Here is a 25,781-nt window from a genome sequence, read left to right as displayed (position 1 = left end):
TAATTGTTATCAAACCTATAAGGCTCAGTATTATAGTTATATTTTAGTTGTATTATAACGTTTTCCCTAATGTTACTTATTATAGTTTAAATTTAGAAAATAAGTATAAATGAAGTATGAATTAATTATTTATGATGATAAAGATTCTAACAGCGGATACTTTAAATTTAAGCGATCACCTTTTCCCGGCTATTCTTTAAATTTTATACTTTAATTTTAATACCATAACTTATGCATAATGTTCAAAAGCAAATTTGCATGTTCAATAAAATTTCAAACCCTTCTAGCATTATTGAATAACTATTAACTGTTCAAACCATTTGTGTAAAAAAACTTGGTTGATGGCCGCCTGAAAATAAAAAGCCACCATTTTCTGTCATTCCGCATTTAATGCAATTAATTGGAGGAAAAAAGATGCACGGAATACATTTTATAATTAATTATAATGACACTATCAATGAAATATATATTTCTCATCTTTCTATAGGGGGACAGGCACCTTGACATGGTTTATTTTTTCCTATTGATCGCTGAGGAAAGATTTTTATATTTGTTTTATTCACGATCAGGCGATCAAGAATATACAAATTTGTTTATGCATCTAAATAATTGTTTCTTTTATTAGTATACTAGATTTCCGCCCGCTGCTTCGCCCGCATGTTCAAAGGTAAACCCACATAGTTACCGTTCCCATAGGATTTCCGGGATAAAACCTGTCCTATGTGTTAATCCAAGTTACAATTTCATTGTAATCGGTTCAGTAGAATTTGCGTGAAAGAGTAACAAACACACACACAACACAACACACACACACACACACATCCTCACAAACTTTCGCATTTATAATATAAGTAGGATAGAAATTGTCTTTGTTACTTAGTTAAAAGTAAATTTTCACAGTTTGATTTAAATCTGTCTATTTATAGTGGTTTAAACTTAAAACTGAGTTTAAAGGAGTCAGTTATATACAAACATACAGGTGAAGCCAATAAAAGCGTGTTAAAAAGAAAACGATTTGTATTTTCTGTGACATGTAACACCAATGCTACTTTCACATGGCAATTGTTACGTAAACAAAAGACTGGTTATGGAATTTATTGGTTTACAATTGCATATTGCGCACTTTACATAATATGAAACTTTCTTGATGCATTATTGCTTGTGGTGTTCCATTTTTTAGTTAGTTTAAGTAGTGGGTTTTGAATTATATGTTTACACCTGTTGATGTTTATTATATTTTTCTTATTAATTTTGGTTTTGTACTATTTTGTTTAAATAAAAGTGTTATTTTAATTAATTATTATTTTCATTTCATATCTCATTACTTAACAATGTAATTTGGAATGCAACAACAAATACAATAAAAAAGTCATATTATAGCAAATGTTTATTTATCATTAAAATTGTAATTTATTATAAATAGACCCATTAAGAATTTAGATAAAACTTTATAAATGCATGCACATTAATCAATAATTTATTATCCATAAACCTTGTGTGGTCCAGTCGTAGATTATGCAATTATTGAATTATTAATATAAAAGTATAAAGATTGCTTATGCTCTGATAACAGAATAAAAATATACTTTTTTAATTAATAGTACTGAGGTAGTTTTATGTTTAGTACATACTAGCTGTGCCGCGCGGTTTCACCCGCATTGTTCCGCTCCTGTTGGTCTTAGCGTGATGATATATAGCCTATAGCCTTCCTTGATAAATAGGCTATCCAACACCGAAATAATTTTTCAAATCGGACCAGTAGTTCCTGAGATTAGCATGTTCAAACAAACAACCTAGTTTGGGAGTCAGAGACTTCAATATTTCAAAATGTAAAATCTTTTGTCAACTCCCCAGTCCCCAGCTTTATAATAATACTAGCGGTCCGCCCCGGCTTCGCCCGTGGTACATATTTACGTTTTCTCTACATAAAAACTATCCTCGTACTTCAAGGAATATAATAAAAAAAGAATTATCGAAATCGGTTCAGCCGTTCTCGAGTTATGCGCTTACCAACACATTTTGCGATTCATTTTTATATATAAGAAAGATAATATTAGTACATATGTATAGATTTATAGTCTTCCATTGGTTTAGTGGTTATAATATTTGAATATGGGTATTCCAAGGGTCATGTAATATGGTAGGCCGGTAGGATAAAAAAAAAATGTGGTATTTTTCAAATTTTAATACAAGATTATTCAGGAAGGTTTTACAACACTGCAGTGCCATGGCAATCACAAAGTAATTTCTGCTAGGATAAATGAAACTTTCTGTGGATCTATAGTATAAATTTATAAAGAATAGAAAAAATTCGATCACGAGAAAGAAAGCTTGAAACTTATAAGCGCTTATAAGCGCTTATCGGCGCTTGTCAGCGCTGGTAACCCGCGCAGGAAAATATATGAACATGACAAGCGCCGATAAGCGCTTATAAGTTTCAAGCTTTCTTTCTGAATACGCCCTAAGGGACTAATAGATTTGAAAGCATTTGACTGCCATAAAACCAAAAATATCAAGATCTATAGTAATTACTTGACAGAGAGTTAACAAAATAGGTTCATATTTGGCTTTGTCATTACTCATTGCCTTCATTTAATAATGCTCAGCCGGTGCTAAAACATAGATAGTAGTAGAAAATAATAGCTATACAATTATCAAATTCAAATTTATTATTACGTTTATAGGATGTTTAGCCAACAATAATATTTCCTGTTTCATTTCCTTGTTGGTAGACAATGGTGTAATATATGAATAGTTGACATTGTTTTGTGTTATGCTAATTGATCGCTATATTTGTTACGGCACTGAATTTTATTCAAGCCTTTTTTATCTGTGCAAGTCAATCTGAGCGCCGTTTTAGATTTGTAAACTACAACTGCTACATATATTAATTGTGGCATATCAACCTACATAATATAACAACATCGTTGAACAACATGATGACCTATAATAAAACCCTTTTTCTGTAGATAAACGTCCGATTTGGAAGCTTTTTTAACACGCTTTTTTTCTTTTTTTACGTTATACATAGAATAAAGATATTGAAGCAAGTAGATAATAAAATTAAAGTTCTGGCAACCCTAACATTTATCGTATTTAATTTTATATTGAAGTTCAAATAGTAACGCATATCTAAGTGATAGGTGCCTTTTTTTGAAGTGAATATTTCCAAACATTATACACTTTGATCCAACTGTTCTCAAAACAAATTTTCCAATACATTAGCCACGGTAAAGAGGTTCGTTTCATATTAATAAAGTTCAAAAACTAAGAAGAGTATTGAACGTACCCTAATATCAATATATTTTCGCACCTTACACACCTAATTTTCGCCTCGTATTAATGGTAAAAATTTGTTGAGTAACAGTTGCTTCACAATGTTGCTGGTAACTTTGTTTAACTTTAAATGTTGTCGTTTCTCCGGCGAGAATTTTTCATTATGCATAATCGCTGCAACCCGCAACATATTGAAAGCAACTTCGCAACATGTTGATCCAAATTTGTTGCTAATATGGTTATGGACCGTTAAGGACACTCACTACTGCGCCATTGTTATGGATTCAGATTTGTTTCAATATTATTAAAATTAATTAATCAATAAAGGGTGTGGTTCAATTCATAAAACAATAACTGATAAAAATGTACTTACATTTATTCTTTATTATCTATCGCATTGAGTTTAATTATGTCCCTAATATCGATTACGATAGAAGTAAACAATAAATTATAAATACTTACGGCATAAAATCACCCTCCGCGTTTGTGTATATTTATCCGCCTATATCTTGTGAAGGAACAAATTTGAAATGGTTTTTTACTTTTTTACAATTCTCAGTGTAGGTTAGAATTACAATTCTCATAGTTTTTTGTTACCTATTATGCATGCAGTTTAATTTACGTACTTCTTAGATAATATTAAAGGGTGGCACAATATTTTTTGGGACTATAAAGTCCCAAAAAATATTGTGCCTTTTTATTACAACTTATAAAAGTTGTAATGTGAAACTCAAGAAGGCTTTTTAAAGTGAAAACTTCTTTAGCGGCGTTGGGTATAAAATCTTAAACTCGCGTCAGGACACGGATGGATATCAAACATGCTCAACGTTAATAATCAAGTTTTCACTTCTGCCGGCACTCCCGGAGAGCAACCCGTCTTTTATTTTTTGGCTCTTTAGGTACCGTATGAAACTTAATCTGTTTTATTATGAAATATCTCCAGTACTACTAAGCTAAAAAATGCGATACACCAGCGTCAGAAAAGTTTCATTGAAATTTTTTATGAGATGCCTCGTTAAAAATAATAAACTTTGCATACTCGGTACAGTATGACAATATGAAATTGTTCAAAATCCGGTGTTTCGGAGTTAGGAAGCAGGGAAGTTTAATCAGAGAGATAAGCTGATAAAGGGACGTTTTGATAACGTCAGGTAAAGACGTTCTGACTAGACTGTATTGAAATTGGGCAGGGGAGTTATTGAGATAACAGATAACCTATAGGTAAACTGTTTGATGTATGTGTGCTAAGTCAAAATGTTTGTTAGGTGCATTAAATGTATATTTAGTAAATAGTTTGATATCAGGAAATTTTGATTATAGTCAAGCAAAGCGAAGGTATGCTATAGCCACAAGGTACGGTATATTTCTTGATTTCGTATCTAAATTCTTAATATATTCAAAGGAATAATATTGATAAAGTTTTATCATAGGTTTTAAGAAAATTACGAAATTTACAATAAAGGTTTTTATATAGCTGCTATTACTGTAAATCCAGTGATTAAGATAAAAATAGTACTAACGGAAAGTGTTGATAAAGTAATTAGTAAAGGTTATAAATATGCGGGTCAGTAATGCCGGAAAATATATAAACAACCATTAATTCTCATAAATTATTCTCATACCTAAATGTTTTTTGACAGATGGGTAAACTAAACAGAACAAATCTGGAATTAGTGAAACAGGCAATAATTGGTACTATAGGTGTCAACATGGTGTCAACCTTTTGAATAACTACGTTCTAAGCCTACATCTTATACAGGATAGTAATTTAGAGTTGTTTCTAATAATATGACCAAAGTTAACAAAGATGAAGTGAACAAAATCTCATTTCATTTTATACATTTCCCGCCCAGACTCCAACTGTGCTAAGCGATTCAATTTCACATGGGGCCAGTCCAAAAGTCATTTGGCTGCTATTTTCTGTTCCATTCCGAGGGTACTCTGATCGCTCGTTCAGTTGAAGAACTAATTTAAGTTTTAGACAGTTCTATTGTATTTTAAAGTGTGAAATATCAGTTATGACTCGTACGGTTACACAGCTTGCTGATAATGTCCCTGGTAGTATTTGCACACTTTTGGCGTTTAATTCGCTTCGCCCGTGGTACATATTTACGTTTTCTCTCCATAAGAACCATCCTCGTACTTCAAGGAATACTATAAAAAAAGAATTATCGAAATCGGTCCACCCGTTCACGGGTGATGTAGGGAAATAGGGATTCATTTTTATATAAGGAGATTTGTTATTTTTACTGATAGATACATATCAGTTTCAGAAGCTGTGAAACTGTCCGTAGAAAATTTGCTATTAGTACGTAGTTTAGTCCATTAAATTATGTTTTTCTATATGTAACGTCATCTACCTGAAAATTCGGAAACATTCAAACTATGTATTTATATTATAATCCTTTCATACTGACTACGGTAAATACAATTGTTCTCAAATATTGTTATATTTTCCTGGTATATAAGTTGTCATAACTATCGTTTCCACCTTTGTGGAGAGAGTTCATTCATAAGAGTTTTCATTATTCTTATAAGTTCCTAATCAGTTTGGCGATTGGTCGTTTCTTTTGTTATATTTGCAGATATTATGTACTTGGGATATTTATCAATAGCCTATTCACACTTTCACGAAAGCCTGAGGTTAACTTTTTTCATGAGAGCTTAGTTGAGCTTTAGATCTGCTTTAGGTAGATCTAACAAGCCCTACTAAAGGTGGTCACTGGACAAAGGGAATGTTTAATTTTGTAGGTTTCCTTTAACTTGAAAGGTCTCTAGAGTTTGTTGTAAGACCTCATAATGAAACCGCATCAATTTGTTGAAACCTTCTGAATAAACAGAATTTTGTATTCAAAATTTAGGAATCAAACTATTGTGAGGCTTTTTAATACAAAATATCACGATAAATTTATCATTCGTCTATTACTAATAATGCGAGCTAGTGCTATAGTTTTATTGTATAATCTAAACGGTATTCTTTATCTATGAAGAACAACTATACGTTATTTCCTGCTTGATAATTTATTTTTTGATTTGTCTTTAAATTCAGAAATTATTTACTGTTATAGGGCAATTAAAAAAAAAATACGAAAACATTCACATGTACTCCATATGTGTATTGTGTATACTAATCATGTTCGGAGCTATAAATTTACCTGGGGATGGGTCGTGAGGCTGAATCTCTACTCCCAAATTAGGTTAGTTACATAGCCTAAGGTAAGTAGTAACTAACCTTGTTGTAGATATCTAGGTATTTAAACGAATATCGAGATGTTTTACATCTAAAATGAAAATGCTCTTGTCATAATGATAGTTATCATACTCCTCCGAAACGGATGGACCCTTTCTCATGAAGTTTTATCCCCGAGAATTGGCCAACATCTTATTTTCATAACCCAAGTGATAAGGAAGGCAGAACAACGTTTGCCTGAACAGCTAGTCTATAAATAAATCTATTTACATGTGTTACATTGATTTATCCCCAAGTGAATTAATATATTAGCTATCAGAATTCCCAACTGAGTTATTAGAGAAAAAAATAGAACTGTGGAACATTGAAATTTATCCGCTCAATACCACTTGGGACTTGGCTCAGACGGAAGCATGTAGTGATTAGCCATATTGTTTTCGAAGCGTGTTAAGTGAGGTGTAAGATCGAATTGTTTGTGCTAATTGGTAATTAATTAACGCCAAGCTTTAGGTTTGCTTTTTCGAAGTGTTATATTTTGGGAAATTGAGTTAGTTTCTGAATAACGATCGTTTTCAAGACTGGAATTTATGTCCAAAACTTTGTAAGTAAGGGCTATTTACAAATTTAAGAGTTTGTGTTACATTTTTTTTATTTCAATGTTTTTTTATCGATTTTAAACTTCTATCTTTTTGTTTAACCAAATTGGATTCATTCAAGTAATAACAAGTATATTCGGAGCTAATAAATGGTATTTATCATCGGAACCACATGTCAGACTTGCAATAAAATTAATAACATGATGAAGTGAGAAAATCCCTGACGAAAATTGAATCAGAACAAATCAATTGCGGACATCGTTGATTCACGTCCCGCCCAGCCCCTACCTGAGGAAGTCCAATTATGCGCTGTCAAAACGTACGTGACGCACCTACGTTATTACCCACGTTATTATTTGATCCAACGTTCGGTAGTGACTTTCTTTGGTAACAGAAGACGTTTATAGGTCAGGGCAGTCTCTTTACTGGAAATTATTCTAAAGACGTTCGTGGAACTTCGCAAATTTCGTATTCGATTAAGGAATTTTTGGATGATATTAAATTTAAATGTGGTCTGTAATAATAACAATGTTTTGATCACCGCAATCCATGTCATCAGGGATTAGTCCCTTTATATATTCATGTTCATAAATATTAATGCGATGGTTTATCCTTCGCAGCTTTATACGTTTTACTAATTTAGCCTCAAGCAAAATTGAGAAAATTAAATTAAGGACAGATTTTCAACGAAAATTAACACAGGATTGAAGATAGGTTTTGAAAACAAATTGCCAACTAACATTTATCTATACAGAAATGGCTACAAACGATCCCCATATCCATAAATCAATCTCACCCGCTGACATGGAATCAATCTAAACACTCATAGATAAGGAATTACATTAATCTCGCAATCAGTGCTGCATCCGAAGTAATTAAACTATCTAATATTACATACGGTAGTTTATCTCTTATTGGATTTCATTGAGCGTCAGATGGTACATGGAAATGGGTTAGTAATCTAAATGAGTTTATACAATTAAAGGCGAAGTGATAAATTGGTAATTTATTCGGATATATAGCAAGATCGTTTTACAGGTTCAAGTCTGTTACCATGTAATAAATACTACTACTTAATTAAGTTTACTAATTTGTTTTCGCTCTAAATGAGATGATGCGAATAAAAAGAATCCCATCAAAAACATCCTGTAAAAAACCCAAGTCTCGCAGCTCAGTCTTTCTACCGTCAAAAGTGGTGAGATCCATGTAATACCAAGTCGGTTAATCTATTTAGTGTCTACTTGAAGGACCTTCTGTCTTAAGTTATTACATAAGTTATTATCATGCCAATATTAAAAATATTTAACGTTTTAAACAAATAGATCGACTTGGACATCGCTTGATTTGATTATTAGTATGTATCACACTACACAGCACGACGGGCCAGCGACCAACAGGAACGAGAGTTTCAATCGCGTGAGGCGCGAGAGACTAAAGAATCTAATATAATATTGTAATATTCATTTTGTTTTCATGCGATGTCCAAGTCGATCTATTTGTTTAAAACGTTAAATATTTTTAATATTGGCATGATAATAACTTATGTAATAACTTAAGACAGAAGGTCCTTCAAGTAGACACTAAATAGATTAACCGACTTGGTATTACATGGATCTCACAACTTTTGACGGTAGAAAGACTGAGCTGCGAGACTTGGGTTTTTTACAGGATGTTTTTGATGGGATCTCACTTCTTTTTGTAGAGCCTTTCTTTTTGATACCATCTACTTCTAACGAATTTTGTTAAAGGTCTTATGATATTTTCTTATTTTTATATGTAGTCTTCCTCTTTTTCTTTTCCGGTACTACTTCTTGAGCTTCAGCCACAGTTAGCCTAGCCTGGATATTTTCTTATTTTTATATGTAGTCTTCCTCTTTTTCTTTTCCGGTACTACTTCTTGAGCTTCAGCCACAGTTAGCCTCCTTATAGTCTGTCTGTAAGGAGGCTAGTCGCGCCAACAATTTATATATAACAGATTTAAATTATAATATATTGTTTTATTAGATTTTCGTACTTCAAGACATGTCCAATCATGTGTTTTTCATTACGTCGACCATTTTACAAGTAATAATGTTGTTCAGTTTCATGGGCTAAACACACCCTTACCCACCCTATACCCCCTCCCTTGCCTCATATGGTAGGTACCTATCTACACCTATTAAATTTATAACCACCACCAACCACCAACTGCATAAATAACTTTGTAATCCCATATATTTATATGGGATTACAAAGTTATTGATGCAGTTGGTGTATTTGGAAAACTGGACCGAAATTACAAAATATTTAAGTTTTCCCATGATTAAGACACTAAACTCTATATGTATTCCAAATATGAAGCTTCTAAGTCTGCTAGAAGTGACTTGGACTTTTGATGATCGGTGAGTCAGTGAGTGACAAAATTTAGAAACTTTAACAAGTTGTCATTCTTAAACTACTGGTTCAAATTGACTGAAATTTTAAATATTCCGTGTTTATACAATGCCGGATTAGTTACTGAAGATTCAGGTTTCTTGCTTTATCCACAACCGAATTATAGGGGGTCGAAAAAGGCCCGAATTGCTTCGAGAAAAGGATGGTACGGCCGTGCCGCTTTTTTTTGCTCGACTTGGCGGGGGCACTGCCGTGCCCCCAGATACGTTTGCGTCCATTTTTTTGACACCTTTTAGACGTCGATTGTTGTAATATTTTAAGATGATCTTATGATAAATGCGGTTGCTTATACAACATAAGATAGCTTTTCATGAGATAAAAAAATATCTCTGCAAACAAATCTATCCAAAAAAACAGAATATTTTAAACTTACTACTATATTTACATAGTAACATAGACCACAATACCCATATCTAATCTTTCCAACGCATACAAATAAACAGATAAATATTGTACAGCAGCCGACATCTGTTGAAGTGTAATCAGTCAGCGATAATGGCAGGATAATCTCGCAATGATTACAACATCCAGCAATTAAACTATCCCATATTATCGCAACGCTAGTTTGTCTCGGTTATTACGGCTCATTGGGCTGACAGGTGCTGGATATAGGTACTTAGAGCTAGCCATCTAGGAGAGGGCATCTGGTGTGAATCGATTGGTTAGTCTATGGAGACGAGACTTAGTACTTGAGTTGGCGTGTTTTAGATGACTAGGTCATTTCGTGGATGAGGAATGGGATTGGGACATATTATAGGATAAGAATTGCAATTTTTATGTTAATTAATTCAGATAATATCAATTCTATCTAGATTGCGTTCATCAGCTAGCTGTTTTTTTCTAACATTGCAATATCCAAATGTAAAACTTTTCAGAAACGTTATTGAGGCAAATTGTTAAAACTTCTCTCTGAAAGGAAAACAACATACAATATTGCTGTCATTACATCTGTTTACATTATAGACATAAACAACTTTCAGTAGTTAAGTCTGTTTATGTTATTGTCAAAATGCAAAAGTATTTGAGAAACTAAAAATATAATTTACTTTAATGTATAGCGCATTCAAATAAAAAATCGATGAATCGTTCCTGCCTCGTGATCGACTTTTTTCTATTCTTTAAAAATTTATTCCAGTGATCTATGAAAAATGTCTCGTCTATGATCTGCACAGGTCTACGTCAGTTGATCGTCATTCAATGCGCGCGCGCATACATGTAGTTTCGGTGCGCGTCGTCGCTTCGCGGGCGTGAATCACGCATTCCGCCCCTATTGTGCTTATTATTAATAATTGTGTAAGAGCCGCTGATTAAACTGTGGGTTATAATCTTTGTTGGGTACCTTGAAAAACTTTTTTTTCATTTGGCATAACAGTTTAGGTAGGTACGAAAAAAACCGTTGAACCATTGTAACTATTTTTATTTTAACTTATATAATTTTATTTTACTTCGATGCAGCGCTAATAACTAATTTATGTAGTCTGTTAAATTATTATCAACATATTTGGGCAGAGGTAGTTTTGATTTCAAGTTTTAAAGTTATTATTATGTAGATTTGAAGTGACTTAGGTATTTGATTCTTTACAAATAACAAACCTGTTAAACTTACGCAATACGCATGTTAACAGATGATAATAATTAACATGCAATATCATTATCTGGCTCTTAGTCTACAATTAAACAAGTCGATTCCCATGTAAGTTGGAATGATTATAGTTATTAATAAGTTAGCGTTGACGCTAAGTAATTGATTGAACATCTGGTGTTCATTTTTAATTTCACTGGCTCTGTGACGGAAATGTGTTTTTTTTTTACTTTACATATTTTTAATATGGCTGAGCCTCGTGTTTAATGTTCATTATGTAAATTGTTCGTTTAAAAAGTTTGAAGTTAGGAATGAATAGATTATTTTTTGTAAAATATAAACAATCCTACTTGATATTAAAAATGCGAATGTTTGTTACTCTTTCACGCAGATACTACTGAACTGATTACAATGACATTTGGTATGTAGGTAGCTAAAGACCCAGAATAACACATAGGGTACTTTTTATCCCGGAAATCCCACAGGAACGGGATGCTGGTTTTTCTTTAAGCCGCGGGTGGATATCTAGTCTAGTAATAAAATAAGATTACACTTAGGAAACGTGAAAAGGGTGGTCTTATCACTAATCATTGATTCAGTACCGAGAAATTGTATTGCTGTTATCATTGTTTGGGTAGTTCTATAATAAGAGGTTTTACATCTATTGAGGAGACGGCTAAGGAGAAAAGTTGGAGTTTTTCCATCAAACATATATATCATGACTTTTGGCCCGTTTATGTATCTATTCACGTAAGGGCAAGTTACTTTATAGATATTTTGTCACTTTTTTGATGGCCAGGGTAAATACATCAGGCAGGGTAGAGACATGAAGATCAGGGTAGATACGTATTTGACCAGGGGAGAGAATTAGAAGCAATAAAACAAAGAATACAATATAAATAATCGACTTTTATCAGGCAACATTTTTTATCACATGTATTTATTTATTAATCAGGCTAGGTATCGTATTAATCATAAATCAGACTTTTAATAATTATTTATCACTAATTTTATACTATCTAATTACAGCCTTTTTTCAAAACTAAAACGAAAATAAATGAACATGTTTTAATTATAAAATACAATTATAATATAGCAAATTGAAGGCATTCTCTTGCCTATATGAACAAAAAATCCTTTCCTTGCCTTTTTTTCAAATCTAAAACGAAAATAAATGAATATGTTTTAATTATAAAATACAAATATAATATAACAAATTAAAGGCATCCTCTTGCCTATATGAACAAAAAATAAAATTGTTAAGCTTTCTCAAACACATTGACAGACTTTTTGAAGGAGTATAGAACATCCTCTGCCCTTTCAAAACAATATTTGGCGTAGGTAGTGTCTCAACAACCTGACTTTCTGAGATGAATGATACATCTTTTTCATCAACTTTGAATAATTTTCCAGTGTTATCTGCAATTTTACAAAAAACGGATTGGATGTCGACGGTTGTTGAGTATCTATTATTTGGTGTTTGCCATTTTTTGGAGTAATTGTTTTTTGAATGTCAAATGGAGTCTCATTTTCGGACTCTGTATCCGGTCCGTAAATATCCTCGACTTGGAGACGATATTCTTTATTAACAGAGTATGTCATAACACCAAGCTTAAAATGATTTCAATGTTCATCTTCATTTCTGGATCATTTTTAATCTTTTGATATCGTATTTTCTCTGCTTCACGTTTCTTCTGTAATTTTTCTTCACGTGTTAACTTTTTCGGTAGTGCCATAATCTAAAACAATAATAATAATAATGAAAAGCTAGCACTCAAATATAAACTCATTCAAAACACAGACACACCATACTACAAGTATTAGAAAATAACACACACAAAATGTACTACGATCGAGCAATTTTAGCAGATAAAACGATACACTACAACAGACCCAATATTACAATTCATGATAAAAACAAAAAACCAGCATACATTATTGATATTGCAGTCCCTAATTCACATTACCTACTTAAAACCATCACTGAAAAAATAAATAAATACACAGAGTTACAGGAAGAAATCAACAGAATATGGAATGTTAGTAAAGTATACATAGTACCGATAGTTATTTCCACTACAGGAATAGTCCCTAAATACTAATTACTAACACCACAGTTTGAAGTTAATAGAATTACCACATATGACATAACACATATATTAATCTACAAAAAGCAGCCATTTTAAACACTTGCAGGATTGTGCGAAAGTTTATGCAGAGTGACGAAACACCTCACAACACACCTACTTAAATAAGTCTCAAATGGCAGTTACTTGGCTAAAAAGCCCGTATCTGTCATTTCACTCTAACGGTTTTAAACCGAGAATAAACGAAGATTCCCAAATAATGATAACAGTATAAATACGATGCATATTATCTCCCCTGGTCAGTAAGTCTCTTCCCTGGCAACAATCTCACCAGGGGAAATACGCCAGGGGAAAGACGTTTTCATGACATAATGAATTATTTTGATTCACACAACAAATGTTTTAGTTAATAATAAAGCAAGCTTTGACTATTACAGTATTACTAAGTTCGGACAGGAAATGCAAATAAATTAAGTGATTATTATAACTTTTATTACTTACCAGTGGAGAGACACAATGACCTTGCGAAACCGTTACACCGCACGAACGCGTCGGAACAACTGTCAAATGGCGTCGATCTAACCGTTTCTGTGCTTAGTATTGCTAACTTCACGTCGTTACATGTCGCTCAGCGCGTTAGGGAATATGGCCGTCTGATATTTTGTATTACAGCGGCGGTGCGAATATTGCCAGGGTAGATACACAAAAAAAGCGGGACAAAAATAAAGTTTAAAAATTATTGAAAATAAACAAATATTGTTGAATTTTTCTTTAATAACATTTAAGTGTATTTACTTAAATTTGAGGTAAACATAGTTTGCTTTATCAAATAATATAAAGAGTGAATGTATTGTATGTTACTTAAGCTGAAACCGATAAGGGGACAGGCCAGGGTAGGGACTTTTTTACATTTTATAACGAATTTTACAAAAATATGCTTTAATTGGATATTTAATTGTAATGTTATTTAATAAAGGGCATTGAAGTGGTGTGATTCATTGCACAAAAAAGCAATGCATAGATCAAAAAAACACTTTTACATAGATTTCCGTAGTAGTCACCTCTTATCATAGAATTACCCGTTTATGTTTAAATATTATGGAAATATTTCGAGTTATTTATAAACATTCATTACCATCACTTTCTGATTGTAATTGATTTTTTGCGATAAAATTACGATTGTTATTCTAATATCGCATATAGTAACTATGTTTTATTCCTGAATCCTGATATGAAACAACTTCCACGAAATAAATCGACCAGTAGAACTGATAGGTAAGGTGTCTGTTCGATTCCCCATTACGGAGTATGGGACTTCTTATTTGCATCTTCTTTATTGTTTCTAAAGTCAATCAAATCAAGTTGACGCACATATTATGCTCAAATTTAGTCATATTATTGTACAAATTACCCCTATACCACAAGAAATAAACCACTACATTTAATAAAAATGTATTAATCAATACTCTTTGTCATATTTATGTCTAGACTTCACAATTACGTCAATGCTAAGTTTATACTAAGTTCAACTTGCAACTAAGAAAATGGACAATCTAACTTAGTGGAGTTACATTTTAAACTTTGTGCAGAAACTTATACTTATTTATTCAAATCTTTTTTTTATGTTCGTTTTATAGGAGAGCTACTTTGAAAGTTTCTTTTTAATGGAAACCACAAGAAAACTATTGTTTACAAACTTATTACACGACAAGTCGAGCTTTTCGCCCGCGTTTTCAAAGGAAAACCTGCATATCTCCCGTTCCCGTGGGATTTCCGGGATAAAACCTAGCCTATGTGTTAATCCAAGTTTTCCTCTATATGTGTGCTAAATTTCATTGAAATCGGTCCAGAAGTTTATGCGTGAAAACCATACATACATACATAATTACAAACCTTTCCTCTTTATAATATTAGTAAAAAATACTAATAGATGCAATTAATAACTGTAAATGTTGTTTCATGGTGTTGTATCGTATCGAAGTTTCATTTACTGTTATTTAGGTATAGTTTTATAAAAAATTGCTTATATGTTGTAAGTATGTACTTACATCCACATGTGCATACTGCGACATAATGAGGCCATTTTTAAGCTTTACCCTTTTAAGCTTTTCTCCACAATTCTTCCTTTAAATTTGCATTTTTATGTTGCTAGGCCCACGTGGTCAAAATTCTCATGGAAATAAAATGTGCAAACCGCTGTAAAAGTACCCTATGTTACTAACTAGCTTCCTGGCTATCTCCAGACACAAAAAATCATATCATATAATGCTCCGTAGAGACGTGAAAGAAAGTCAAACAAAACTTATAATAATACGGACGTACATATAAACACAATTCATATGAATACAATTACAAATATCACCCATGAATAATCTCGCCAAGTGATCATCGCAAACGACAAAGCAGTAAACCTATTCAGCCCTACGTTGTGGCCGTAATAAGGTTAGCTTTTATTAATTTTCTCGGAGGTTCGACTACAATAAGTTCCTTGATTGTAATTTCGTGTACCGGTGGTCGGAGTAACAGCGAATAAATAGTATTGTTCCAAAAAGTATTTGCAATGCCGATTCTTGTAGAATTAACGCCTTGTAGTAAAAATCTATTTACTTATAAGAAAAAGTAATTGAGTGCTACATAAGCTTGCGTTCTGATTTCTAAAACTGCAATCGCAGACTCAAATATCCTTTTTAGGGTTCCGTAGCCAAAATGGCAAAAACGGAACCCTTATAGTTTCGTCATGTCCGTCTGTCCGTCTGTCCGTCTGTCCGTCTGTCACAGCCGATTTACTCGGAAACTATAAGTACTACAGTGATGAAATTTGATGGGAATATGTGTTGTATGAACCGCTACAAAAATATGACACTAAATAGTAAAAAAAAGAATTGGGGGTGGGGCCCCCCATACATGTAACTGAGGGATGAAATTTTTGTTTCGATGTACATACCCGTGTGGGGTATCAATGGAAAGGTCTTTTAAAATGATATAAAGTTTTCTAAAAAACATTTTTCTTAAAGTGAACGGTTTTTGAGATATCAGCTCTCAAAGTCGTAAAAAGTATGTCCCCCCCCCTCTATTTTTATAACTACGGGGTATAAAATTCTAAAAAAAATAGAGGTGATGCATGCTAATTAACTCTTTCAACGATTTTTGGTTTGATCAAAGTATCTCTTATAGTTTTTGAGATAGGTTGATTTAACTGTAATTTATTATATTTGCTGCTACGGAACCCTTTGTGCGCGAGCCCGACTCGCACTTGGCCGGTTTTATTATTCTATCAGTTTACAGTATCGTAATTCCTATAATTGAAACAATGAAGTGATGTCCATTTTCCTGTCCGCTCCGGGATATCGTTTTATCACATTGTTTTATGAGTTTTTGAGCCTTTTCTACCCTGTGAAATTGAAATTTTATTATCAGTCTCAGGAAATGATCAAACTGATTCTCAGTACTGTATACGCCCTCTCACTCACGTATTAACCAAAGTATGAATGAATTCACACTTTATGTTCATAAGAAACAGGAAACAATGAGGCATACAGTTATAAAAAACTTTAAGGAGTCGTGTTAAATATCTTATACTTAGGTCAAATAAATTTACCGTTTCACGAATTAAAAAAAAATCGCAAAAGTTAAAAACAAGATCATTCTATTTTAATTCCATTCAGATTATTGTTTTATTAAATGACGGTAGGTATAAGTTATCACAGCGCACGTTAGTAAAGGTGTAATTGCAATTTTATCCCTTACTAGCGGTCCGCCCCGGCTTCGTACTTATATATTTACGTTTTCTCTACATAAGAACCATCCTCGTACTTCAAGGAATATAATAAAAAAAGAATTATCGAAATCGATTCAGCCGTTCTCGAGTTATGCGCTTACCAACACATTTTGCGATTCATTTTTATATATAAGAAGAAGATTGTCAACAATCATAATTATAAACAAATCTCGATAAATTACACCTCCAAATCTCCATAACAAATGACACTGAAATCACCTGAAACGCTAAAACCGTCAAATGAAACCTTGCCGCCTTAACGATAATATTAAGATTTAAGACACTAACTTGAACCCTTGTCAAAACTAACTAGCAGCCAATATTTAGTTCTACAAACATGTTCACAAATACAATATCGCTTGAAATGTGACCGCGCCTATCCCTTTGGGCTTGATTTTGGCTTCTCCATGTTATTGTTATACCAAATTAGGACATGGCTTTATTAAGCGAACAGTATATTATCCGAATGTTACAGGAAATTGATCCTTAATTCGTGTACATTAAAGTTTTGTTTACAGTTTTGAAAAGAGTCATGTTAGTAATTGATTACGTGTTGGATTAACGTTATTGAATACTAGCAATGCCCTGCGGTTTCACCCGCATATATATGGCGATATCGTTACAGTGAAAAGTCTACTATAGGTTTAATTTTTAATCACATGAAAATCACCTTTACCCCGTCCCGCACTACGACCTTTTTTTTTTTTGTTTTAGTGGGGAAATCTTTCATAGATACCCACGGCCTCCGGGGGAGGGGCCGTGGGTTATGTCGGATTCCTACCGACCAAAACCCCACTGTGTTCCGTCAAGACGCATATTGGTAGAATTCCGTCGTGACCCCCGCACTACGGCCTGCTCGAACAGTATACCTACTATTTTCTGTAGATTGACACTTTTAAAAATTCGTTATATCTTTTGAATGGAATATCCAATTCTTTTCATTTAAAAAGTATTTTGCTGGTATTGAAACAGTCTATAATAAAACATCATTTAATGGGATAAGGATTAATATATGTGTATGGATAACATGGTTTGATTACTGTCGGCACTTCTATTTACTTTGAAAACGTAAAAAAGTTGTTGTAGTAACATAACTACTGAAGATGGACATATGGTATCGCGGACTTTCTTGTAGATATTGATCCATTCTATAATACCGTAGAACATTGTTTTGTTCTATCTTCAATAGATTCCGCAGCGCACGCGATGACAGAAGTTTTATTGAGGATTTTTTTACACCTTGGGTTACATTATTGCATTTTTGGTAAGGATCTCTAATTTTTTTGAAAATGCAATATAGCCTATGTTGCTCAGTAAAGATGCAGCTTTCTAATGGTGAAAGAATTTTTGAAATCGGTCCAGTAGTTTATGCGTGAAAACCATACATACATACATACATACATACATACTTACAAACTTTTCCTCTTTATAATATTAGTATAGAAGAACGATCGCTGGACTGTAAAATTAGATATTTTTTATCACATAGACCTCTGTCTTGTATTACCGAGCTTATGAATTAATTACGAGCTTTCGTAAGATAATCATAATCCATTAGGAATATTGTTTATTTTATTAGGTATATTGTAAACAATGAAATGGACGAAATAGGATGGTAATTATTCGCAGAGGAAATAAGTTACATGCTTTATTAATCATATCAACCTCGATGACATAGCACAAAGAGGATGATAAACAAAATAATGTTTGAAGAACAAGGAACTGTTCAAAAGTTCATCGGCCTTATTATATTCAAATCTCAATATAACACTAAAGTTCAATTAGTGCCTCAAGATTTGTACAATAAAAAGCTTTTCAGCCCATGTTTGTTAAATAGCGTACATTGAAAGCGGTATTAATTAGTGTACTCGATATTAACAAAGAGCTCAAGATATAATCTTTAGTAAGAAACGGTTTTTGATTAAGATTTTCCCTTTTTTTAATGGTTCGTTATTTTGTCTTGTGTGATATTTGATACACAAAGCGTTATGGTTATCGTATACGAAATACGGGTTTATTGTTTAAATTTGAGACATAATATAAAAGGAAAGGATTTTTCTGTGTGCACGGAAGAAAGCCATTTGACCATGTTTAACATGGTTTTTGTTTTTTGTAGTTAGGGGAGCGCTTGACCACTATCTCGCCTGATGGTAAGCTTAGATGTGGTCTAAGATGGTACGCCATCTTAGCTACTAGGGAAGCGCGTGCGCTTCCCTAGTAGGAACCTGTTCACTCTAAGCTTGCTTGGGTTAATAGCCTCGGCATACCGATTTTCAGAGAATCAATCAAAAATTATCCCATCTCGGAAAAAAGTAACTTTTTGTCAAAGTTGAATACAGGAAAATGTAGGTTGAAAATTTGTTAATGATTTGTTCCTCCTTTCGCAAATAGTGGCTAGATTACAGTAATAATAATTAATATTATGTATAACCTCAGAGGAATAAACCTATAGAGTTCTTATATTGAGACAGAACAAAATACATATTTTCTAATCTACTTACTCTTAGTCAATAACAGCATAAGTCAGATTGAGATAGCGATAGAGTATCTGCACTGTCTTCAAACGTAGCGCGCCGGCAGTCAGTTTGTTTTCCAACCAGCTGGTGGGCTCAGTGCGTCAAGTGTTTTTAACGAAATATTTAGAAAATATAAAGTGTATAGTGTTTCTTTTTATTTGTCAGTGTGCTAAAATGACTATTGTATGTTTAGCTATCGGCTATTACTAGTCGAATGGGAGTTTTGGATGAAAACAATGAAAAAATATCTTTCCATCGGTAAGTGATTTTCAGCAAATTGATAAATATTTATGTTCTAACCCTATTTGAAGGTTTTATCAAGCGCTTTTTTATAAGTTTATGTTGTAACTGTAACATTTACCCACTTTATGGGGTTGTGGAATACAAAAGAATTAAATAATTTTTAAAAAATGTCACAATATTATCACGTTTGGCATTTTGTTTACCACCGTAGTGTTGTAACACATCTAGCGTATATTATCGATTTATGACAAAAAATCTATTTCATATTAACGTTGATTTATTTATTTTGTTTCTTATATCAGATTTATATGTAGTTGTTGTAGCAAATAATAGATGTAAATTTTCTACAGCAGGAAAATAAAAAATACCACGTGGTTGTTTTATTTAACTTATCTGTTTAGTTTGTTGTTTCTCTTTTAGATTATTAATAAATTCATTTTGTTTTAGATTTCCAGAGCTAAATAAAAAATGGGTATAAAACATGAGACGTGTAGATTGGACGCCGTCGAAATTTGCTAGATTGTGTTCACTGCATTTCGAGCCTGCGTGATATCAAGATGGATACTCTAGAAGAATTGTGCAATCTTACGCTTACGTTTTTTTTGTTCCTTTAGATAATAAATACATTTGTGTGTGAGTGAATTTTTATTTTGAATTTTTTTTACACATTTACTTTAAATGTGTAACTATGTGAAAATTAAACGGTTGATTAAATGACAGTTCTCATAGATGAGAAACTACTATTGAAATACATACTTAATATACATGCGTTTTCAAAGAAAAACCCGCATAGTTCCCATTCCTGTGGGATTTACGGGATCAAAAGTAATTTTTCCAAATTTCATTGTAATCGGTTTAGTAGTATTCGCGTGAAAGAGTAACAAACATCCATCCTCACAAACTTTCGCTTTATTAGTAGGATGTAAGGAAAATGTTTTCTTTAAGACTGTCCTTTTATGAACTTGTTAAAATTCATGCTGACTGTGCCTTTCTCCTCACTCCTTTAACTTCATTGATCGTTATCACAAAACATCTAATGTACGTGTTCAAGCAATTAATAAATGAATTTGAATTTTTGAATTTGAATTTTGAATTTTATTTTAAATTAGTTACATTTCAAGTATTAAAATTTATTTTAAAATATACTAGCTTTCCGCCCGCGTTTTTAAAGAAAATCCCGCACAGTTCCCGTTCACGTGGGATTTCCGGTATAAAACCTATCCTATGTGTGTATGTACAAAATTTCATTGTAATCGGTTCAGCAGTGAAAGAGAAAGTTATCCATTCTTTCCTTAATTTCGCATTTATTATATTCGTAGGATTAAACAAATAATGTATTCAACTGAAATTTATGATTAATTTTGTTATTTTTTATTATTTATTATTTCACGAAACCGTAAATGCAAAATGCATTCACGATTTTATCGATTGAAGCACATCCCATCACTATCACCTTCTATCTATCTAAATACGTACCTATAGTAAAAATGGTGCCATGACTATGTTGAAGCGTAGCTTGTAGTCTATAGCTATCTCATTCTTTCATACGACGTTTTCTTTAGATAGAGAGAAACAAATATATGTAAATTGTATACGCTCGATACAAGTACTCTATAGGTTTATTCCTCTGAGTGTATAACGGTAATAACAGTCTATCCTCACAATGGTCAAGCACTACTTTTAGAGCTCATTAGAATACAATTCACAAATGGGCAAAATATTTTCAACGGATATAACTCTATGGAGTTATATTTGCATAGGATAATATATCCGTTTATCGGTTTATTTAATGTTTATTACAGAATAATGTGGTCGCTTAACCGCGGTTATTGGTGTTAAGTGTAATGTGCTATTATTATGCTTTCGTATTTTCGTTAATGTATCCAAAATTATAAAATGTGTTGTTACCAATTCAGGTTTTAAATGTACATATATTTACTTAAAACGCCAACAAAAGCACAAATAAATTCTGCACTTAAAACGTTCCATACAACCTGAAATACATATTATCAAAAATTGGTCCTTCGAGCCGGATTCCCCTTTTCACTTCAATTGTACCGTCTTTACACATCACTTAACATTACTTTCTCGATCCACAGCTCTCTACAACTACAGTACGACGAAGACAAACCACCTATACCTGGAGGTCGGTGAGCTAGTGCACATCGAGAGGGAGTGCAAACACTGGTACCATGGGAAGAGTCTGCGGAGGGACGCGCGAGGGATCTTCCCGAAGAGTTATGTTGTGATACGAGAGTGCCATGTTGATAGGTGGGTTGATTAATGTCCATAGTTGTTATGTAGCCTTGGTTAGGTAAATTTTAAATAAGAAGATGTATTTATATGTGTAAATATTTGACAAATTTACAACACAGGAACAGTTTTTATATCACTTATAATTTGTAATGTTTAATCGTTCAATTTTGAAGCCATATGAGCGGTCTCAGTCAGTATTTCAGTGTAGTAAGAGATTTTAAATTATTTAGGCTTTCAGATATTATTATATCCTGATTTCAGCCAACTTTCTCTTGCCACTGCCGTTTCTCTATCAGTAACTTTCGCATTAATCATATGAATAATTTAAATTTCTACCAATACATAAGTGAATCATTTTCAGCATTAATTAAGCAATAAAGAACTCGACTCTTATTGGGTTTCATTTTGTATAAAAAGTGGAATCGATTTATTCAATCAGGCCATTAGCAATTCGATTAGTTTGATAAAATCTAGGCTAGGTTTTATCTAGAGAGCGAATGCAGTATGACCTTTTCAATAGTTCTATTGAGAGTATCGAAATAAGTGTTTTCTCTGGATACAATATAATTGCTATTGCTGTCTCTTTAAAATTAAAAAATAATATTATCACACCAATGAATAAATAACACTGCAGTATAAAATTATTATCTGATGAATAAATATAGTAAATCACATAAAATTCCTAACTGGTAATTCACAGTATGTACCTACCTACGTATTTTTTGCCTAAGGTGTCTTTGATGTATTTCTTTACAAGATTATGATGCATTTATAATGGGTGAAGATTGAGCATATTATAAAAGGTTAGGTTCACATTATGACTTAAATTATTTATAAATAATTATGTTACTTAAACAGAATCTACATAAACGCATCCTTTCCATAATCCATTCACCATATATTTCTTTATCCTTACTTAAATTAAAGGGTACATAATCATCAACGATTATAATAGCCCGCATGATCATATCCCCAAAAACATTAATAAAATCAGGACAAAGTTCACAATGAACTTGCGAGAGTTCACACATTCACTTATCATCAGGTCAGACTATTGATAAAGCGTGAATCATGTAACGTAATTGAAGTAATGTTAATTTTTAATCTATGCCCGGTGGCAAGGTCGGAAGTAGACATGTGCGCCGATGCTCTTTTGACCGGCGGCGGCGTCTAGCATCTTATTTGCCGGCGGCGGCGGCGTCATCGGCGTAATCGGCGTGGATGGGGAAAATGAGTAAAATACGCCTAAATCTCTATTAAATTTCTTATTTATACCATTGGCGACAATCAAAATCAGAAAAAAAAAACAAGGAATTATAAAATAGGGAAGTACGAGCAAAATATAAATGACAAGTACAAATAATATGCAAATTATTTTACCTTTTGTACTTGTTTCTTGCACATGTCATCTGAATCGGCCTTAACAAGATTGTCGTCATGTGGGATAGTGATGTCTACCAAGAAAATCCTGGAAGTTGCTCGGTCCATCACCACAATATCAGGTCTATTCGCTAGAATAGTCCTGTCTGTGATGATGGGCCGATCCTAGTACCATTTGGCACGGTTATTTTCCAGGACCGACTCCGGCGCGTACTTGTAACAAGGCACTTGTCCGTCAAGAAGGCCATACTTCAGAGCGAGCTCTTGGTGGATAATCCTAGCTGCTAGGTTGTGCCTGTGCAAGTACTCAGTGTTGGCGAGCATGGAACAACCGGAAGTAACATGTCGGAGAGTTTCTCCAGGACGGTGACACATACGACATAAGTCCTGGGTCCCGTCCTTTATGATGTACTTCCGATAATTATTCGTTTTAACCACCTGATCCTGTATCGCACAGACAAAACCCTCGGTTTCCCCAAAGAGGTCACCAAAACGCAGCCAGTGAACGGAGGACAAGAAATCTACATGAGGTTCATGCAGAATCCTGTGAAACCTACCGTGTAGCTCTTTCTCTTTCCATATGGCCTCCCTGTCGGAAATGCTGAGCACTGCCGGCTTTTGCCAGTCCTGTTTGGCCAGGGACAGGGGAGTGAGTCCTTTGTCACATTCTATGACTTCAGCATGGATTGCATAACCAACATTGCGAGGAAATAGTCTCTGAGTTTGCATATCTCACGATTGTGCAGCAATATATTAATTTATTATTATTATATATTTAAAAATACTAATGCTTTATTTAAACTATATACGCCGATGACGCCGGAAAAAAAAATCGGCGGCGTCGGCGTGACTGAAACGGCCGGCGGCGTGCGCCACGCCGATCGGCGCACATGCCTAGTCGGAAGTAATGAATGAGGATTGTACTTTGAATTGGTTTAATCGTGTTCTGTATAGGCTATAAGATTGGCTTCTGATAGAGGATGTAAATTCAAATTACATTTATTTGCAAGAATGCAGTAACAAATATAGGTGTTGTAGTTGATTTAATGATTTAATGATCAGTTATCTTAGTAAAGGAGTTTTCTAAATTCACTGCTTTTCAGAAGAAAGTTTATCAATAACTGTAGTAAATAAATACTTAATACTATTAGTACAAAGTAAATAAATACTTACTACTAGCTGTGCTCCGCGGTTTTACCCGCATTGCTCTACTCCTGTTGGTCTCAGCGAGATGGCATATAGCCTATATAGCCTTCCTGGATAAATGGGCTATCTAACACCGAAAGAATTTTTCAAATCGGATCAGTAGTTCCCGAGATTAGCGTGTTCAATCAAACTCTTCAGCCTTATAATATTAATATAGATGAAGCAAATAATTAAACACATTTATTTTATGTGCATATGTATATGTATTCTAGATGTGGCGAAACGGTGGTTGCATCTGCGGGGGGCGGGGGCGTAGTACACGACATAGCGATCACGTTGAGAGAATGGCTCCAACATTGGAAAGCTTTATATACGGTAAGAATTTTATATAAACGGTTTTCAACGGAAGTCCAAATAATTTCTTTCAAAATGTATTAAGGAAAATGTATCCTGACCAATATCAATAAGTTTTGGTAACCTTTTATTCACATTATTATAACATAAAGATTAATTTTGATGTTATTGGCTTTGTATTAAGCAGGATTATCTTTAACTGTTTCTCTTACAATTACGTATTACTACTTTCTGAATAAATACCTACTTTAATTACAACTTCTACATTTTCTTGTTTGATTTTATGTGACTATTGTATAAATATTGAAGTAAAACTTCTTTATCGGGGTTGGACAAAAATTTTGTGTAACATTTTTGCGTTACGCCGTACGCGTGACATTTTTGCGTTACGCCGTACGCGTGACATTTTTGCGTTACGCCATACTCGTGACATTTTTAAGGTCATAAAGAAGTTTTCTTACGTGTGTACTCTAGTACACGCATACATTTTTTTTTTCTATACATTTACAATGTTTTTCAGAAAAACGATGAGCGCTTCAAATTCATGGAAGTCAGTATGAGGGCTCTACTAGAGTTACGAGCTCAGGCCGCGTCGGGCGCTCTGCCGCAAGATCAGTTGCGACGAGTCGCTAGAACTGCTGTGTTCACTATTGATAAGGGGAATAGGTAAGTGGTAGAAACTATAGACAGGGGAAATAGGTAAGGATTCATAGTAAAATTAGAATATAGAAATGTAACAAAACCACAGAAAACGGAAATAGATAGAGGTAAATGTAGATAAGGGAAATAGGTAAGAATGTGTTGAGCACAGTGTAATAAACGTATGAACAAGATATGACTTGGGGTTGATTGAGAAAGCAAATTATTTCAATAGTCGAAGAGATGTTTAAAAGTTTTAGACTACTTTTTATGGCCTATCAACTGATATGAGAAAAAAGTTTCCA

At 33.3% G+C, this 25,781-nt stretch overlaps 1 protein-coding gene and 1 long non-coding RNA gene across 2 annotated transcripts in view; one reads left to right on the top strand and one right to left on the bottom strand.

The window, feature by feature from the left end:
- Positions 1–25,781, bottom strand: part of LOC149477868 (uncharacterized) — a 395,772-nt gene that overhangs the window by 222,855 nt on the left and 147,136 nt on the right. The window lies entirely within an intron of this gene.
- mbc (dedicator of cytokinesis protein myoblast city) overlaps positions 1–25,781 on the top strand; it is a 73,283-nt gene that overhangs the window by 982 nt on the left and 46,520 nt on the right. The window contains exons 2-4 of the mRNA XM_089709807.1: positions 21,801–21,972; positions 24,756–24,858; positions 25,358–25,503. Of these exons, the coding sequence (XP_089565933.1) occupies positions 21,801–21,972; positions 24,756–24,858; positions 25,358–25,503 (421 nt within the window). The remainder of the gene's footprint in view (positions 1–21,800; positions 21,973–24,755; positions 24,859–25,357; positions 25,504–25,781) is intronic.

Source organism: Colias philodice, chromosome 23 (assembly GCF_061535455.1).
Source record: "Colias philodice isolate Cphi_HAF_F1 chromosome 23, ilColPhil1 Martin Lab GWU primary, whole genome shotgun sequence".
NCBI lineage: Eukaryota > Metazoa > Arthropoda > Insecta > Lepidoptera > Pieridae > Colias > Colias philodice.
This window is presented reverse-complemented; position numbering and strand designations above follow the sequence as displayed.